The sequence below is a fragment of the Quercus robur genome, chromosome 9 (assembly GCF_932294415.1).
Source record: "Quercus robur chromosome 9, dhQueRobu3.1, whole genome shotgun sequence".
NCBI classification, from domain to species: domain Eukaryota; kingdom Viridiplantae; phylum Streptophyta; class Magnoliopsida; order Fagales; family Fagaceae; genus Quercus; species Quercus robur.
The window spans coordinates 48,958,942-48,979,661 of NC_065542.1; the positions used below are offsets into that span (position 1 = coordinate 48,958,942).

Below are 20,720 nucleotides of genomic sequence, written 5' to 3' on the forward strand. Positions count from 1 at the left end.
TAAATAAAATTAGACTAAAGTTTAAAGTTGAGAAGTGATAAATTATGCTAAATTATGCAAGTCATCTGATACTCAGTGCCATTATTTCTTCTCTTTCAGAGAAAATTCTAGCCCATGTGGTTAAATTGTGAGATGTCTGGCAAGCATTAGAACACATGTTCACCTCCCAATCTAGGGCTAGGACAATGCAAATCCACTATCAGCTCACCACTTTGAAGAAAGGCAATTCATCTATTGCTGATTATTTTCACCAGTTTACTACACTGGTTGACACCTTTCCTGCCATTGATTAACCTTTGAACGAGTTTGAAATTGTTTCTTTTCTTCTCGCTGGTCTTGGATCAAACTATGATTCATTTGTCACCTCAGTGATTACAAGAGTTGATCCTCTTTCAATTGAAGACTTGTATGGGCATTTATTAGCTCATGAACTCCGACTTGAGCATCAACAACCAACAGTGGACCTCTCACTTGCAGGGGAAAATTTTGCGAGGTGAAGGCCTTCACGTGGTGGTCGTGGAGGTGGCTCCTCCCCTTCAGCAGGCCGTGACTCTTCATCTAAGAATCAACGGAATTTTCAAGGACGGGGGCGTGGTCATTCTTCCTCTTCCTCCCAAAATCATCCCATTTGCTAGGTTTGCCACAAGACAGGACATACGGCCTTGAAGTGCTATCACAGGTTTGATAATTCCTTCTCCATTGACACTACCAGCAACATGCATGCTCTACTCGCCACTCCATAGGCTTCACCCAATCTCAATTGGTACCCCGATTCTAGTGCAACTCATCATCTCACTTCTGATTTTGCAAATTTGAATGTGAAGGCAGAGGAGTATCATGGTCTTGATCAGATTCGCATTGGTAACGGTATTGGTTTGAATTTTAAACACATTGGCTTTATTACCAAAAATTTGATTTCTGTTCACAAATTCACATCTGGTACTAATACCTCTATTGAGTTTCACCCCTCTTATTTCTTTGTGAAGGATCGAACAACGGGGAGAGTTCTGTTGCGCGGGCTAAGTAGAAACGGGTTGTACCTTTTTCCTTCTACTTCCAATAAATTGCCTTCGTCGACATCTGTCTTTGTTGGTGAACATACTTCTCCAGCACAATGGCACTCACGCTTGGAACATCCTGCTTTTTGTATTGTTAATCATGTTCTTTCAAAATTTAGTTTGCCTGTTATTTCCAGCAAAATTATTCACTCTTGTTCTGCTTGTTTCAGTTCTAAGAGTAAACAACTTTCTTTTTCATTATCTCGTACTCAAATAAATTTTCCACTGGATTTAATTCACACTAATGTATGGGGTCCATCTCCTATTTGCTCAAAATCTGGCTTCAAATATTATGTCTCTTTTGTTGATGCATACAGTCACTATACTTGGCTTTATCCCATGACAAATAAAAGTGATGTGCTACCTATTTTTATTAAATGGCAAAAATATGTTGAGCGTTATTTTAATCGCAAAGTAAAAGTTGTTCAATCTGATTGGGGTGGTGAATATCACTCACTTAACAAATTTTTCCAAAACTGTGGCATTACTCATCATGTATCTTGTCCTCACATGCCCCAACAAAATGGTGTTGTTGAGTGCAAACTCCGTCATCTTGTGGAAATTGGTTTAGCTTTATTAAATCATGCTCACATTCCTCTTCAATATTGGGAAGATGCATTTCAAACCGCTTGTTATCTGATAAATAGACTCCCCACTTCCACAATACAAAATTTATCTCCTTATGAAAAATTGTTTGCTTAAGCACCTGATTATAATTTCTTGTGTGTTTTTGGTTGTGCATGTTGGCCTAATTTACGTCCTTATAATTGTCACAAACTTCAACCACGCTCAACTCAATGTGTCTTCCTTGGTTACAGTCTGGGATGCACGGACGGGGCATCCAGCCCAGCGCACCCGCGTTCGACGCGGCGGGACGCGGGAGGGACGCCGCAGACCGTGCGTCCGTGCCGCGTCCTGCCACGTGGCAGCCCCGAATCGGGCCTACGCGGCTGAAATCGGCGCTGACGCGGCCCAAATCGGGCCGACTCGGTCTGTATCGGCCGTATCGGCCATATCGGTCAATATCGGCCGGCGACCGATATGGCCGATACGGCCGAAACAGGCCGGAATAGGCCGAAACAGGCCGAAATCGGCCGTGAAAATCGTCGGAGAGGCCGAAATTCTGACCTCAGATGCGTTTCTTGCCTTATTCTTTCTTTGTTTTGTGAATCAAGTATATTAATGTATTTTTTAAGAATATTTTAATAGTAAAAATATATAGAAAATATAAATAAAAATATTTTTAACAATTTTTTAATTGCCGAGTCCCGCCGCACCCGCACTCTACTTTTTTAAAAATTGCCGAGTCCCGCACCCGCACCCGCACTTGCACCCGAGTCTCGAAACGCACCCGTGCTTCATAGGTTACAGTTTACTTCATAAGGGATATAAATGTTTGCATCTTCCTTCAGGTCGTGTCAATTTTTCCAGAGATGTGCTCTTCAATGTAGATGTCTTTCCCTTTGCTAGGCCTCGTTCCACAAATTTCTAGTCACTGTCTACTTCAGATTTAAATTCTTTTCAGGTACAGTCCTCTACTAGGCTTCACGCAGCAGCCCCTCTCTCTGTTGGACCGCCTCCTTTCACTTCAGCCCCACTCACCTCTTCGGCCCACAATGAATCTCCACAGGCCCATTCCGAAACACTTGCTAGCCCACAATTGTTGGCCCATCCCTCATCTCCTTTACCCCATTCTGAATCCCTTCCCTCACAATTGAAGACTCCCTCAACTCTCCCTAATAATACCCTTGACGATGGCACTGTTTCTTCCACATCCACCGACCCTCAACCCACCCATCCCATGATCACCCGCTCCAAAAACTTAATCACCAAACCCAAAACCTTCACCGACAGTACTGTGCGATATCCTGTTCCGAGTGCACTCCTCGCTGATGGTAATGCGTCCATCGTTGAACCCACTTGTTTCACCACTACTTTGAAAGACTCCAATGTCATTGGATGCAAATGGGTATGGGATCTTGTTCCTCCTCACACTGCTCGCAATGTCATTGGATGCAAATGGGTATTTCTGGTTAAGCGTAATGCCGATGGTTCCGTTGAACGCTATAAAGCTCGCTTGGTGGCCAAAGGATTTCATCAGTTGCCTGGAATTGACTTCAGAGAAACCTTCAGTCCTGTAATCAAACCCACCACTGTCAGGACAGTTCTCTCTATTGCTGTTTCAAGAGGCTGGGTCCTTCGCCAATTTGATGTTCAGAATGCCTTCTTACATGGCCATCTATTTGAAGATGTTATATGTCTCAGCCTCATGGATTTGTTCACCCCTAATTTCCTAACCATGTTTGCAAGTTGAAGAAAGCTCTTTATGGGTTGAAGCAGTCCCCTCGGGCTTGGTTCTCACAGCTCTCTTCTCACTTACTTGCTCTGGGCTTCAGAGGATCGAGGTCTGATTCTTCTCTATTTATTTAGCCACCGTTACTATATATTTTCTCATTTATGAGGACGATCTTATTTTTACTGCCTCAATTTTTTCCGGAAACTATTACTATTTCTGCGTAGCTTCTTGATTACCATACATCCAAATCAGATATACTATTTTGATAAGTAATAAATTGTATTAAGAGGAAAAAAAAAAAAAAAAAAAAAATCCTAGTGCATGGGAGGCATGCAAGGAAAACACTTTAAAAAAAAAAAAATATAAGTAATAGTTTTTTTTTTCAGTAAGAAAGTGCAAAAAGGGGCACAATCCTAGTACATGGGATCTTTACAAAAAGAAGACCCAAAATAAATAAAATTAACATGTACAAAAGATAAACTAAAACTAATGAGGTCCAGCTTAAAGGGAATCTCCTCCCCTTGTAAGAAAATACTAAAAAGAGGGGGTAAAAGGACTAAGATATGAAATTAAAAATGTCTATAAATTCCAGAAACAAAAGTAATGGTAAGCTAGAAGTAGATGTCAACGTCAAAATCAGATATATATGCCCCTGATCGCCTTTCCTCTCAAGTTTCTCTACCATATACTCAAGTCTCCTATCTTTCCCCTTCATTTTGCTGTTACATCCTACAGTAAAGGCTTTTCAAGCATGGACAGACTATTGTAGGATTGAATATTAATTTATATTTGAGATATCCATAGCCTTTGAAGTGAAAGTTACAGCCTTTAAATAAAGATTTTTAAAAGGCTTTGGGTAATATAGCTTGAATGACAAACACTTCATCTTTGAGCAGGCCACAGGAAGTAGTCATATTCATTGTTGGAGGGACGACATATGAAGAGTCACGTTCTGTTGCTTTACAAAATGCCAGCAATTCTGGAATTCGTTTTATACTTGGTGGTTCTGTGGTTCTGAATTCTAAGGGGTATGCATGCTTTTGAATCATCATTGTGATTTTAGAAGCACACTATTGCTGTGCTAGCTGTGGTTCATGCTTGGCACTCACTAGCTATAAATGCTAACTTCTATGGCCTTCATCTTTCTTGCATCAGCTGCAAATTTGAGAATGTAGTTGTGGGTTGGATTGCATCATGTTAAATTGACACTTGGTGAAACTATGTTGGGCTTGTGGATGTTGGTTTGGCATTATTCATCCCATGTAGGTTGCAAGCATGCAATGATTTGTGGCTACTTAAAATCTACAAATCAAAATTCTATAACTTCAGTCACACTTTACTGAACTTAAATCTCAACTAATACAAATATCCATAAATTGTATTTATTTTATACTTTTGTCATATTTATAGGATACGTTTAGTTATATAGTGATAATTTGAGGCTAGTTTAGTTATTTGATGGAATGTAGTTAAGTGGAAACTATCCTTGCTTTACATGATTTCCTCTGATCCAATGATCGTTTTGGCCAAAAAAAAGCAGGTTTCTGAAAGACTTGGAAGAAGCTCAAAGGAAAGCTCATTCTAGCACAGTAGTGATTTGAAGCCCCATCATATGTGTCTTGAGAGCCAATAGATAATTTTTATGGCTTTATACGGAGCTTTTGACTTGGTGACTGGCAGTGGTAAGATTGTTAATGAATATTGGGAAGAGGAACTTGATGATCATCAGAATCAATACAATATTCACCAATTTGCAAAGGAATAAAAAGTAAATAGGTTTTTTGGAGACTAAACCCATTACATATTGGAATATGAGATATTACTTATACGCGGGAAACAATTTGCAGATAGCCTTATTGCTTGTTTAACAACACTACCTTGCCTTGTGAACGAAAATGTAAAATCACATACAATTTTTTTTCTTTCTTTTTTGGATTGTATAGATGCTTGATTTATCCTAGGTAGTTTTGTACTTGGACCATATTGTGAAAAGTTATGGCTGAGCATATGGTTGAGCCAGGGCCAGGGGTTTAGTTTATACTTTAGCAATCAATGTTCTGGTGAAATGGGAAGTTTATGAATATTTGTGTGTGCATAATTGGTATTGAAACTTTTGCTATTACATATATTTTGATCATGTTTTCTAGTGAATTATATTATCAGGGAGAATCTTTTGCTTTTATTAATTGGTGTTGTGTCCAATTATGCGCCTGTGGACCTTGGTCCTCTCGATTCAGTCGAGTCATCTTCCAAATTACACTATCTTTGCTTGCTTTGCCTGAACACAAACACAGACAATCTTTCATATAACCAAGCTGTTAGTAGATTGGCGTCAAAATGTACTTGCTAATGCTTTATACTTGCTAATGAAGGATGGGTGTGATCAATTTAAAATTTTAAATAGTGAGCTACAAGTTCTTAAACATTTAGGGGCCATTTGGTATGGTAGTTTAAACAACACTTTTTAGTTTTTAAATAACATTATTTGTATTTCCACACACTTTTTCACCCACACATATTTCCAAAAAATACAAACAACATTACCAAACTGCCCCTTAAACTCTGTTGTGGGAATATCTAACTGTTAGCATGCTCTCTCTGCTCTCTCTCTCTCTCTCTCTCTTATGAAAAAAAAAAAACCTTGATCAGGTCATTTCATTTTTTTTTTTAATGTATAAAAATCATATCATGTATGGATTTTAACCGCCCAAAAAATTATAAAATTTAAGATAATTTGTAAATTTTATAATTTAACTAATGCCACGTGGGTGAGTTGGGCCATAAGTTGTGCCATTTTATGGGGCACCAACACAACTTGTTATTAAAAAGTCTCACAGGGGAATCGGAGATGATGCCATGACAAAGACACACAACACACAACTTTAATTAACAAGTTCAACTCAAGAGATGAAAGTCAAGACAAAGACACACAACGCGCATCATAATTAACACGTCCAACTCAAGAGATGAAAGCCAAGACAAAGACACACAACGTGCATCTTTAATTAACAAGTTCAACTCAAGAGATGAAAGTCAAGACAAAGACACACAACACACATCATAATTAACACGTCCAACTCAAGAGATGAAAGCCAAGACAAAGACACACAACACGCATCTTAATTAACATTAGCTGCGAACCCGCGTGTTGCACATGATAATTATTTATATGGTGGTTTAATTTTTTTTTTTTTACAATTTAAACTAATTTAATAATGAGTAATGTCTTTATAATCATATTTTTATTTATAATAGGAACAATCATAAATCATAAACATAAATTTTGTCGTACAAAAATGAAAATAATACAATTTTTCTCAGATTCAAAAAGCAAGTTAATGAAAATATTCAGTTTTTAATAAAAGTTATTTATAACATTTTGTGAATCATTAAAAACAATATAAAATTTGGAAATTATTCTTTTAATTTTAAACAAAATTTCTCAAACCTTATTTTTCTGCCTACAATCCAAAACACCAAAAAACAAAACTAAAAAAATTAACAAAACTTAACGATGATTAATTGGACCAATTAGGATAAAAATTTGTTGTTGATAATCTATTAAAGTTATTTTCTTTGCAGAAATTGTAATTTCATCCACCTAAAATATATTATCAAATAAATTTTTTTTAGCAAAATCTAAGAATTAAATTTCTATACATGTATTGTTATAAAATAATAATAATTATTAAAATAAAATTGCAAAAGCTAAAATTTGTCACCCATCCGATTATTTTTGTTTGGCTAACCTTTGCTTTTCTCTAAATAAATGGCATTATAGAGTACTTCTAATATAACTATTAAGAGTACTTTTTCCACTACAAAGGATTAAAAAATAAACAAAGATTAGTAAAGTCTCATTGTTTAATATCTAAATTGAGCACTATAAAAAATCATGCTATGTAATAGAATAATATTATATTTTTATATGCTATATTTAATTCTTTAGAATGCAATAGGATAACATTTAACAATCAAAGAGAACTAATAAAAAACAACAACAACAACAACAACAACAATTTAAAAAACAAAACTAAATTGCATTAACCCAAAGTAGAGTTTTGAAAAATATAAAAAATTATCAACCTAAGGTAGAGATGCAAGAAAAAAAAAATACACCAGAAAATTGAGAGAGAGAGAGAGAGAGAGAGAGAGAGAGAGAGAGAGAGAGAGAGAGAGAGAGAGAGAGAGAGAGAGAGAAAATATTTTTTTTTTGTGAGGGAAAACTATGCGTAGAATGGAAGAGATTGGGACAAATTTATAGTAAGAGAGTGTGAATAAGAAGAGACAAAAATAAAGGAATATAAAGGGAAAAAGGAAGAATGATATTAATGTAGAGGATAATGAGGAGATGAAAAGGTAAGGGAGGGAGGTTAGAGAAGTGTAAATATTTTAAAAAATAAATATTAAAAAAATTATAGGAAAATTGGAAAGAAAAAAAATAATGACGTGGACGCTGATATGGCTCAACTGGAGTGTACCAACAATAAATGCTACGCTTCAACTTTTAAATAGAAGTAAAGTAATTTATATATTTTCCCTATCTGTTGGTAAAAAGTGTTACATACGTAACGACACACCTTAACAAATACTATCAATAGATTCAATACTATCAATAAAAGTAATGAAGTTTGAAATATTTGCACATAAGTTGAAATATTTGTGAACAAGTATAATATGAAAAATGTTTGATATACGTTTAATTATAGTTCTATGTATTTTTGTCTGATATGATAAATTGGATATATTTTTTTTAAAGGTACTTTAATAAAACACTACAAAGGATATATTATATTATTTATTTATTATCATTGGTTATTACTTGAATCTTAAGTGGTTGGAAGATATTAAAGTGGTAATAAGGTGGCTCATGTGTTAGTGCAACATGCTAGAACTAGTATTGAGGATTTGTATTGGATCAAGGATTCCCCTTCTCTATTCATTGAACAATTGTATCAAGATGCTTGCCTTTTATAAATGAATGAATGCCATTTCCCTTTCCAAAAAAAAAAAAAAGTGGTTGACTATTCTACTGTGGGTACCTAAGGCATGCTTAGGCATGCTTGGCAACGTCCTAGGCATGCTTGCAACGTCCTCGGCTGTCCTTGGCATGCTTTGCAATGTCCTCGGCATGCTTAACAATGTCCTTGGCCGACCTTGGCATGCTTTGCAACCTAGGCATCCCACATCGAAGGAAAACCCCCCCACTTTCTGCCTTATAAGCTGTGAAGCAAAGGGAGTAGTGTACCACCAAGTCTTCTCTCTCATGATAGAGAGACTTGGTGGCACACTACTCCCTTCACTTCATAGCTTATAAGGCAGAAAGTGGAGGGGTTTTCCTTCGATGTGGTACGCTTAGGTTGCAAAGCATGCCAAGGTTGGCCAAGGACGTTGTTAAGCATGCCGAGGACGTTGCCAAGCATGCCTAAGCATGCCTTAGGTACCCACAATAAAAGGGCCCTTTTATTGTGGGTACCTAAGGCATGCTTGGCAATGTCCTAGGCATGCTTGCAACGTCCTCGGCCGTCCTCGGCGTGCTTTGCAACATCCTCGGCATGCTTAACAACGTCCTTGGCCGACCTTGACATGCTTTGCAACCTAGGCGTCCCACATCGAAGGAAAACCCCCCCTCGGCCAAGGACGTTGTTAAGCATGCCGAGGACGTTGCAAAGCATGCCGAGGATGGCCGAGGACGTTGCAAGCATGCCTAGGATGTTGCCAAGCATGCCTAAGCATGCCTTAGGTGCCCACATCTACTATTAGCGATAAACAATCACTATTAAAAAAACCACACAATAAATTTTCTTGACCAGTCACTCTATCATTGTACATCTAAGTTCTAGGGTCAAAGTTGTTTACCTAAGACTTAAAGTAGACTAAAAAGGCTGGAGTTTTCGTTTAAGTATCTTTCACTAAGGTGAACTGGTTTTCATATGTCGAATAACTGATTTAATTTATTTTTAAAAGAAGAATGACTGATTTAAGCTATTTGAGTCAGACGTGTTAATTAAGTTGCACATTGTGTCTTTGTCATGGCTTTAATAGTTTCATCTCCAACTCATTGTCATACTTATTAAAATCCATGTGGCACTACTGACCTAAAATTTGTGTAATTAAAAAAATAATTTGGTACTCGATATTACTGAAATCGAGTATCTCTTTATAGTACTTGAGCTTAGTGCAGTCGAGTATTTTGTTTCTTTTTCTTTTTTTTCCTTTTTCTACTTTTTGTTTCTGTTGGAATGGCTTGAATAGTCAAACTTAGTGGCTTGACATTAGCCAACAAACCATTAAATGGCTTGCATGCCCATGTCAGGAAGATGCATGATATTCAAGAAGTTTCATGCATGAAGAAATGCAAGAGCTTGCATTAAATGTTCTTCATGAATTGTCAAAGAAGATGGCCAAGAACAACACCTAACATGCAAACCAAATTCATGCTTCTTTTCTTTGGCCATAAATGCTTGCCATTTTCTTTGACTTGACAAGTTTCTTTGATTTGCAAGAGTGAGTTCCTAAGGGAGATTAAAAAGAAGAAGAAGAAGAAGAAGAAGAAGAATGAGTGCCTTTACATGAGACAGAGAAATAGAAAAGAACTCGACTGTATGAAAAGTAGAAAAAAGGGGGGAAAAAAAACAAGGTACTCAACTATATGAAGCTCGAGTACTATAAAGAAGTACTCGATTTCATTAATATCGAGTACCGCATTATTTTTTTAATTACACGAATTCCAGGTCAGCAGTGCCATGTTGGCAACTCACTAGGAACTCGAGTTCACTAAACTTGAGTACTATTTAGAACTCAATTTTGTGGAACTTGAGTAGTAAAAAAGTGGTAGATTGCTAAATATTTTCGAAACAGTGCTAGTTTGCCACAAATTTTGCCAAAAACGTGGTATTTGGTTATTTTCGCCCTTGTTGGGAAAAGCTGCTTTAGACCATACCAGTTCCTACCATTCATTGAGACATACATGTATCTTATTTAATTCTACTTTGAATTGCAATTCGTCCTTCACTACCAGCCAAAGACAAAGATTTAAGGAATGCTTAGAAGCAGCTGCTTTAGACCATACCACTTTCCACCATTCAGCTGTATCCATCTTGTTTCTTATTTCACTCCAGGTTGAAATCCATGTGACTTTTCCATATTTAGATGAAATCAAATACATTGAGTTGCCTTAGCTAATTTTAATTGATGAAAATAAGCTTGTAGGGTAGTATCTTTTGATTTGATAGGTTTCCAAGGCTACTGCATTTCTTACAGAATACTTGATACTTTTGCAAATTGCAGTATCATACACCACCTATTGGACAAAGTTGGGGATCAAACACCTTCAAGGTGCCAATTATCATGCCACATGGATAATTTTTTCACCCTTTCAACTAAAAGCTCGATGAATGGCCCAACCAATTCCCTGACATTTTAAGATTTTCTCTAGCCCCATCAGCAGGCCTTAGGAACTTTCATCACCCATTAGCACTTACCTCTTAGAAAAGTGCATTTTAACCAAATGGAATTTCCTATCAATGATAAATAAAAAATTTTAAACTTCAATTTTTCCTCTTATTTTCCTTTTTTTCATTCTTTTATTTTAGTGTGTTTCTCGGTTTTATTAAATTAGACTTTTGTGTGAGAATTCCTAATTGGACAAAAATGGTTACTAGCATTATTAATTACTTGTTTTTATGACAAAGATGAGACATAGCACATATTTAGATAGTGCTGACTCCACTTTACCATACTTCGAAGACTCTCCAAGTAGATGGGACCTCGATGGAACTAGAAGAAATTCAAATTTGCCATTATTTAATCTAAGAACCATAATTGTAGCTAGAGATAACTTCTCTATTGCTAACAAGGTGGTTTTGGCCCAGTTTATAAGGTAGTCTCATTGAACGTGTCCCAGAATTTGCATAATCTCATTTCAAGTGTGCTTTTGCATCATAAATTCCATCATGAATGTTTATGGGTACTCATTGAGTATGAATTTGTTGTGTGCAATAGGACTTCCCTAAATAATTCACCAAGTTGAGTTTCTTTCAACAATTATGCACTATGACAACGATATTTGGACTTTAATTGCAGGGTTTGCTACAAAATGGAAAGGAAATAGCAGTAAAAAGACTATCAAAATGCTCTGGACAAGGAATAGAACAATTCAAAACAGAAGTTGCACTAATTGCTAAACTCCAACATAGAAACCTTGTGAGAATTTTAGGTTGTTGTATTCACAAAGAAGAGAAGATGTTGATCTATGAGTACTTGCCAAATAAAAGCTTGGACTCTTCCATTTTTGGTATGTCTTCTTTTTCACATTAACCTCACACATTATCACTAGGAAACGATCCTCCCATTACAAACATATCAGTTCCAAGTAGCAAGATTTTATACCTAACTAAAAAGGCATGAATGCAATGCAATCTAATCCAAGTTCTCATTTCTTCATTTAGATGAAACAAAAAGGTCATGTTTAGATTGGGGAAAGCGATTTGAGATTATTTGCGGAATTAGTCAAGGGATCTTATATCTTCATCAAGACTCAAGATTAAGAATTATCCATAGAGATTAAAAGGCCAGCAATGTTCTACTTGACAATGCATTGAATCCAAAAATTTCAGATTTTGGTATGGCTAGAATTGTTGGAGGGGACCAAATTCAAGCTAATACAAATTGCATCATTGGAACATTGTAAGTATGCTAGAAAACAAAGGTATACTTTTTTAACCGATTACTCGACTACCATTTTTACATCTAAGGAGAGTCCGAACTACAAACCTTTGTAAGAAATTTTTTTTTTAAGGATATCTTTATAATTCTTTTTCATATTGTGTTACTTCAAATTTTACATGTATGTTAGTGCCCAAAGGGCTATCTTTGATCATTTTATGTTGAGGTTCAATATCTTCCTTTTCATTGTGCTATGACAGTGGTTATATGTCACCTTAGTATGCAATGCAAGGACTATTTTCAATAAAGTCTGATGTATATAGCTTTGGGGTATTACTACTAGAGATCATTATTGGCAAAAAGAACAGTACTTAGCATCATGATGATCCTTCCTCAAATTTGATTGGACATGTAAGTACACGTGCAAACAATGACTACAAAATTAAGCCTATATTGTTGAGCCTAATATGATTAATATCTTGTCTCAGGTTTGGGACCTATGGAGAGAAGACAATTCCATGAAAATGGTCGACCAATTACTAGATGAGGCATACCCTGCTAATGAAGTTTCAAGATGCATTCAAATTGGACTTTTGTGTGTGCAAGAACATGCAATAGACCATTCAACCATGTCAACTATTGCTTTCATGTTGGGTAATGACACACATCTTCCTTCTCCAAAACAACCTAGGATTGAGTTACTCTAATTCTACTCTACATTACAATTTTTTTTTTTTTTTTTGTATGAACAAGTGAACACAATGTAGATACTGTAAAATTAATATAAAAAAAAAAAGATAATATATTATTACACAAACTATTATTGTCCAGAACTTGTGATGAAATCACTACCATCTACTTTAGTTTTTTCTATCAAGTGGTTTCTAAAATTAGTATACAACAGGTTAACTGTGTATATATGTTCTGCGGAGATAACTTCGTTGGTTTTCCCAACAAGATGTCCAAAATTACAAAGAGCTTTTCTTTTGGGGAGAAAATTACTAAGTTTAACCATGGAGATTTAAAAGAGGAATTCTAAATACATAATACTGGTATTTAATTTGGATTTCAGGGTGTTTTATTATTGATATGCTTGGGTATGGCTAATATGTAACTTAAAAGAACACTTCAATCCAAGACAATATTACCAAATAAGTTATAACAACAGTTTATAACTTTGATGGTAGATCCTCTTGTATAGCAAGGAGAAGTGTGAAGAAATGGGTGATAACCATTTCCTCCTTTTTGTTTAAATTTGGCCCAATTCTGCTTTTGTGGTCACTTATATTTGTGAAGGTGCTTTATTGAGAGTGTGTCATTATCTCCTTGAAGTCACTTGAAAAAATAAAAAAGAGCAAACTAGTTTTCACAACGTCAACATCATATGGAACAAATTAATGTTATATAGCAGGACAGAAGTGATGAATATAATTGTAGAAAAATCTTATTATGTTGGACATCTACAAATTTTAAACAAATTTCAACTTGTCAACCTGCTGCTTATAGGTTTGCAATTTTTTTTTTTTTTTTTTTGGTGAAATGGGGATAGGTTTGGAAAAAAATTAAGAAAAAGAGAAGATAGCCATTGAGATTTTTTTTTTTGGATATGTTCTGGAAGTGTGAAATATTTGAAAATGTTAGAAAATGTGAGACTGATAGCTATTATATCACGTTATAATAAGAAATTATTAAGAAGACTTGAAAAACCTAATTGGAAAATCATCCTATTCAAACCTTTATTTTCCTTTCTTTCTTATACTTTAAACAGAGTTTCCTGTACTTTCAGATTTTGATATGGCTAGAATCATTGAAGGTGACCAAATTGAATCAAATACAAAATTGCCTCATTGGAACATAGTAAGTGTGCTAGAAAACATAAATATATTTATACTTTCCAATCAATTACTTGCTACCAATTTTATATCAAAGAACTGTACAAGCTACAGGCCTTTGTAAGAAAAAATATAAAGGATATTTTTTGTTGATCTTTTTCGTCTTATGTTATTTCAATTGCTACAAGTTCTTAAACCCTTAAACTCTGTTGTAGGCATTTCAAACTCTCAGCATGCTCTCTCTCTAGCATACACACAAGGAGGAAAAAAACACTCCTTGACAGGGTCACTTCATTTTTTTTTTTTTTTTAATGTATAAAAATCATATCATGTATGGATTTAAACTGCCCAAAAAATTATAGAATTGAAGAAATTTTATAAATTTTTACTTAAATTAGAGAAGTAAAGTAATTTATATCTTTTCCTTATCTGTTAGTAAATAGTATTACACACGTAACGACACACCTTAACAAATACTATCAATAAAAGTAATGAAGTTTGAAATATTTGTGTACAAGTATAATGTGAAAAATTTTTGATATACGTTTAATTATAGAAAACATGTATTTTTCAATGTATTTTTGTTTGGCATGATATATTGGATATATATATATATTTTAAAGCTACTTTAATAAGACACAACGAAGGATATAATATTATTTATTTATCATCATTGGTTTATCACTTGAACCTTAGTGGTTGACTGTTTGGTTAAACAATCACTTTTTAGATGAATCTAATAACAATTATTCTACCACCACAACTTTTGCAATAAAGGAAGAAGTAGACTACAAATTTTTTTATTTTTTTTATTGAATTAGATAGATAATGGAGGAGGTGATATAAAACACAACAAATGATATATAATTATTTATTTATTATCATTGAGTTATCTCTTGAACCTAGTTGATTGTTGGCGGCTCCAGGAAATTTTTTCATGGTGGTCATTAAAAAAATTTAATAAAAATAAAACTTGAATATATTAACATCACCAAAAAAAAAAAAAAAAAAAAAAAAACACTCGCAATTGCATAAAGTTTTAAAATTTTCTTCACAAGTTTTCATATTTTGAAATCGTTGTATGATGTAATAGCTTTGCTATCAATATTATCAACTACATCTTTTTCAATATACAGAATTAAGCAATCATTAAACTACTGATCTCCTTTTCAATTACCAACATATTGCCTAAATAAGTAACAATATAAACAAAATGCATTACCTTTTTTAAAAAATGGATCACATAAATCCAACAAATTCAACTAAAGACTGAAGCAAGCACTAACAGACTAGCTATTTAAAAAGTGTTCATTTTTTTGAAAAAAAAATAGCAATTTTAAAATATTCCATTTGAAAACACAATTTAAAAAAACACAATTTAAAAAAACACAATTAAATGTTTGATTTGGGCTTTTAGGCTAATTTATTTGTTTGGGCAATTTTTGAAAGTGCTATGTCCAAAACATTTTTATTACAACACTTACACAACAAAGCCTAAGTGGTAAGTTTTTACTAGCTAGTTCTAATTTGAACATATCACTGAAATTTTTTTTTGTCCACAAGTAACAACCTGCTACTTAGGATTTACTGCAAAAGTGTTGCGAAAATGTTGTGAACATAGCATTTCTCGCAATTTTTTTGTTCAACATTCAACGAACCAAAATTTTGGAGAAGTTGAATTTAATTTTTAATGGTCTTAAATTGTTATTTAAGGTGTTCATGTTTTTTTAGAGTGATCGAGTTTTTTTTTTTTTTTTTTTTTTTTTTTTTTTTTTTTTTTTTTTTTTTTTTTTTTTTAAGCGGTCAACAACCCATATTAATTTAAAATTCAATTTTTTTAAGGTATTTTTTTTAAAAAAATTCAAGTCAGGGTGGTCACATTTGGCGCCTCCCCTGTCTGTTAGCAATAAACAATCACTATTTAAAGAACTCAATAATTACCACTGCACATCCTTAGCACAATGGTCACTCGACAATTATAAATGTTTGTAAGGTGTGGGGGGCAAGAGACAGAGTTCAAGTTTTCAAGAGAGAATTTCACACATATACACTTAGATTAGGCTAGAGTAGAATTTTTATCTTGTTTAAAAATAAATAAATAAATAAACCCAATAATTTTTCTTCATTAGTCAATGTACTAGTTCTAGGGTCAAAAATTGTTTACGTAGACTTAAATTAAAGTTGCCAAAGAAGACCGGAGGTTTTGTCAAATATCTTTCACTGATTAATACTATGAATATATAAAAATGCACAATTTTATGCTACAACTCCTCACGTGGTGAGTTGTGATTAGTGGATATGTGGTTGTGGGCCATGTGGAGACACACTTCCACCACTCACAACTCACCATGTGGCGAGTTGTGGCCAAAATTATGCATTTTTATCCATCCATAGCATGACTCTAATGTGAATGGGTTTTCAAGGTAAACGTGATTAAGTGTGTGGGTCCTTGACAAGTGGACAATAGCTTGCATATGTTGAATATCTCATTTAATTTTATTTTTAAAAGAAGAACAACTGATTTTTTTTTTTTAATATATATATATATGGCTATTAAGTATCAAGTTATCTATAGTCTATGCTAGCCAGTTCGCCACAAGTCCTATTACTGTTCTCTTCATTAGAAAAAATGATGAATCCTGCTAAAGGGAATACATCATCGCTTCTTCTCTCCCTTCTTCTTGTTTGCCCAATCTGCACTTCCCTTGACACCATAACACCAGACCAACCCCTCAAGGATGGTGATGATCAACTTCTACTCTCAAACCAAAAAACCTTTGCACTTGGGTTTTTCAGCCCCGGCAGTACGAGTCGCTGCTACGTTGGAATTTGGTATAACCAAATCACTGAACGAACCGTTGTGTGGGTTGCAAATAGAGACGCTCCTCTCAATGATAAATCCAGAGTCCTCTCCATCAACGGTAAGGGAAACCTTGTACTCCACACCCAAAACCAAACCACTCCTATTTGGTCCACCAATTTTTCTTTTTCTGTCTCATCCACAAATAATTCTATGGCTAAGCTCTTAGATATAGGAAATCTTGTTTTGGTTCAACAAGACAGCCAACGTGTTACATGGCAAAGTTTTGATTATCCCACCAATACTCTGCTTCCGCTTATGAAACTTGCGCTGGACCGGCGGACCGGGTTGAATCGGTTCCTAACATCTTGGAAGTCCAAAGATGACCCGTGAATTGGCAACCATTCATTTCGAATGGTTCCAACTGGGTACCCTTAGGTGATCTTATACATGGGTTAGACTCTATTATGGCGTATGGGATTTTGGAATGGCGTAACATGGAGCGGTGTACCCAAAATCGCATCACCTTACTTCAGAGTTAGCTTTGTGAATAATCAAAATGAAAGCACCTTTATGTACAGTATTATTCCAAATTTACCCACCAAAGTTATTGTTAAAATGGTGGTGGATGAATTAGGAATTGTGGAACGGTCCTTATGGCAGGGGACTACATGGGTCCAATATTGGTCCGCCCCACAAGGGTTATGCGATAAGTATTTGAATTGCGGTCCAAATAGTTATTGTGACCCACACAATAATATGGTCATTTTTGAGTGCAGGTGCTTTCCTGGATTTGAACCCAAGTCATCTTGTGATTGCATGAGGGAAAAGCAAGGAGTGTCCATATGCAACAACGGAGAAGGGTTCGTGAAGTTGGCACATATGCAGGTGCCGGATACTTCAATAGCACATGCGGACATGAGTATGAGTATGAAAGAGTGTGAGCAAAAGTGTTTGAGGAATTGTTCTTGTATGGCTTATGCAAGTGCAAATGAGAGTGTGGGAGGGATTGGTTGCTTGACATGGCATGGGGACTTGGTGGACACAAGAACATCTCCTGAAGGAGGACAAGATTTATACATACGTGTGGATGCGGTTGTATTAGGTACTCTTAAATATTTTTTCTTTAAAAACTTGGTAATACATTTTATGAAAATACACAGTGACATTTCTCACTACATTTGGTGGCTGGGTCACCGGTTCGATGAGATAGGCGGATGACGTCGGTAGTCCGGTGGTTATAGCCACCACTCCGATGATCAGTGCCAAAATTCTGGTAGCTAGAGCCATCACTCTAGACACTGATGCTGGTAATCCGGTCACTGAAGCTATTTGCTAGAGGCTTGATAACCGAAGCCACCATTTTAGTGGCCGGAGACATTGCTCTGGCAGCAATTTCCCCCTGTCAGGTTGTAGAAGACATCATTCAAGCTAAAATTATGACAGTCTGGTCACTAGACCTCCTACACCAGCAATTCTGGTGACTCAACTACTGATTTTGTTTGTTTGCTTGAAAATATTTATTTGTTATACTAAATACCTGAAAATTTTATTTATTTTACTTCAAAACAAATAGAGTGTTAGTCAAAGTTCATGTCTATTGTATTATATTAGTCTGAAATTTATGCAGAATACTTGTTCAACATCTAATTTGCCCTATGGTACTAACCTTAAAGTTGATTTAGGTCATACTATTGAAAAATGATATTCTCTACTTAAAATAGATATATTTCATATTACAAATCTAAATGAGTATTACATTCCATATGGGAAAGAAATTATATATGGTTTTGTTAAATTATCTAAAAATATCAAAATGTTCACAATGCTGCCTTATCTATTTCATATAATTCAAAACTCAAATGATGTGTGGAGAAGTTGAAATTATTTAAGAGTTGTATACCCCTAACAACACAAGATTTCTACAATTATATTCATCACTCGTAGTAGGCCCTACCATGTAATACTTGTTTTATTTTATTTTTATATAGTTACAATAATAGGAGAGAGAGAATTTGAACTGTGATTCTACTTATATTAATAAGAAATACTCTCTTGGTGTTTGACATTGTTGTTACAAAAATAGGTTTGCAATTTTTGTTTTTCGTTTCTTCTTTTAACACGTTTTCGGCCTCAAAAAAGAGAATCGCATATGGACATGACATTGTTGTGAGAACATGTTTGTCTTTTTGTTTTGTTCTTTTGATACATTGGACCTCAAAATGAGAAACTCATTTTCTCCTTTTAAAAAAATAATAATAAAATCACATATTTTCCTTAAGCCCATTGTTTCATCCCTACTCTCATTTTCCTATAAAACTGCATCAATAAATATTTATTTTCAATCAACTTTGGAAATTTATGATGTCATTGGAATAATTTTTTTTTTTTTTTACTCAGCTCAATATGCTAAGAAAAATGGTCTTACTCAGAAAAAGAGGATGCTGGCAATTCTGGGAGTTTCTGTTGCTATAATGTTTCTTCTTATAGTCTCAGTTGTGTATTGTTTTGTAATGAAGAAGAAAAAAGGTAAGGAAGTTTAGAGCAATTTTTTTAAACCTGTTTTTATACTTCTAAGGCCAGTGAACAAATGCTCCCAAGATTACTCCAACACTATGTTTCAGAGTTTATAAAAGAATAGGCAGAATACGTAAATCATGAAATAAAGTTGAATAAAATGGAATGGAACTTGATATATTTTTCAAGCGTAGAAGTTGATAAAAGAAAAAATGAAAAAGAACTTGATATATTTTGTTATTATACTCATAATCATTTCTTTGGATCCAAAGATGGCATACTGAAGCAGCCAGGGAAATTTTTCAAATGCTATTCTTAAACTTCTTGCCTTTTAGCCTATGAATAAATGCATTAGCTCATTCCATTTGCACATTCTTATGTCTACCATATCCAAGTGTCAAATTCAAAAGAAAGAACACTCGATCTTGAAGATGACATGATCAAAAATCCCTTTTGACTTCTACAAAAAACATACATGAGCACCATTGTACCCCATTTTACAAGCCTTTCTTGGGAGGGAAACCTGTCCTTCACTACCAGCCAGGATATGAAGGACTTGTTGGGAAAAGCTACTTTAGACCATACCAGTTTCTACCATTCATTGAGACATACATGTTTCTTATTTAATTCTACTATGAATTACAATTCGTCCTTCACTGCCAGACAAAGACAAAGCATTAAGGAATGCTTAGAAGCAGCTGCTTTAGACCATACTACTTTCCACCATTTAGCTGTATCCATCTTGTTTCTTATCTCACTCTAGGTTGAAATTCATGTGACTTTTCCATATTTAGATGAAATCTGGTACATTGAGTTGTCTTAGCTAATTTTACTTGATTAAAATAAGCTTGTAAGGTAGTATCATTTGATCTGATAGGTTTCCAAGGCTACTGCATTTCTTTCAGAATACTGGATACTTTTGAAAACTCAGAAATTGCAGTATCATACAGCAACTTTTGGACAAAGTTTGGGATCAAAACACCTTTAGGGTGTCAGTTATCATGCCATATGGATCATTTTTTCACCCTTTGAACTAAAAGCTTGATGAATGGCCCAACCAATTCCCTGACATTTTAATATTTTCTCCAGCCCCATCAGCAAGCCTGAAGAACTTTCATCACCCAGAAGCACTTACCTCTTAAAAAAGTGCATTTTAACCAAATGGGATTTCCTGTCAATGATAAATAGAAAATTGTAAACTTCAATTTTTCCTCTTATTTTCCCCTGTTTCATTCTTTTATTTTAGTGTGTTTCTCAGTTTTATTAAATTAGGCTTTTGTGTGTGAATTCCTAATTGGACAAATATGGTTACTAGCATTATTAATTACTTGTTTTATTACAGAGAAGAGGCATAGCACATATTCATATAGTGCTAACTCCACTTTACAATACTTCGAAGACTCTCCAAGAGGAAGGGACCTCGATGGAGCTAGAAGAAATTCAAATTTGCCATTATTTGATCTAGGAACCATTGTTGCAGCTACAGATAACTTCTCTATTGCTAACAAGCATGGCCAAGGTGGTTTTGGCCTTGTTTATAAGGTAGTCTC

The 20,720-nt window shown here is 34.8% G+C and overlaps 1 protein-coding gene and 2 long non-coding RNA genes across 7 annotated transcripts in view; all 3 read left to right on the forward strand.

Moving 5' to 3' along the window:
- Positions 1-20,720, forward strand: part of LOC126698846 (G-type lectin S-receptor-like serine/threonine-protein kinase RKS1) — a 141,335-nt gene that overhangs the window by 71,005 nt on the left and 49,610 nt on the right. The window contains exon 6 of one of the 4 annotated variants that reach the window (XM_050396343.1): positions 12,282-12,352. The exons of the other annotated variants lie outside the window; for them this stretch is intronic. Coding sequence (XP_050252300.1) covers positions 12,282-12,300 — 19 coding nt within the window. The 3' untranslated portion in view covers positions 12,301-12,352. Of the gene's footprint in view, positions 1-12,281; positions 12,353-20,720 lie in introns of those variants that run through there. 4 annotated transcript variants of the gene reach the window in all.
- Positions 2,787-5,491, forward strand: LOC126698868 (uncharacterized). 2 transcript variants are annotated; one of them, XR_007646619.1, is made up of 3 exons: positions 2,787-3,463; positions 4,251-4,382; positions 4,895-5,491. It is a non-coding gene; the product is annotated as an uncharacterized LOC126698868 (long non-coding RNA). The 2 variants fall into 2 exon arrangements; XR_007646618.1 differs by lacking the exon at positions 2,787-3,463 and having other exon boundaries at positions 3,763-4,382.
- On the forward strand, positions 18,052-20,700 carry LOC126698871 (uncharacterized). Its single transcript, XR_007646622.1, has 3 exons — positions 18,052-18,133; positions 19,054-19,182; positions 20,513-20,700. It is a non-coding gene; the product is annotated as an uncharacterized LOC126698871 (long non-coding RNA).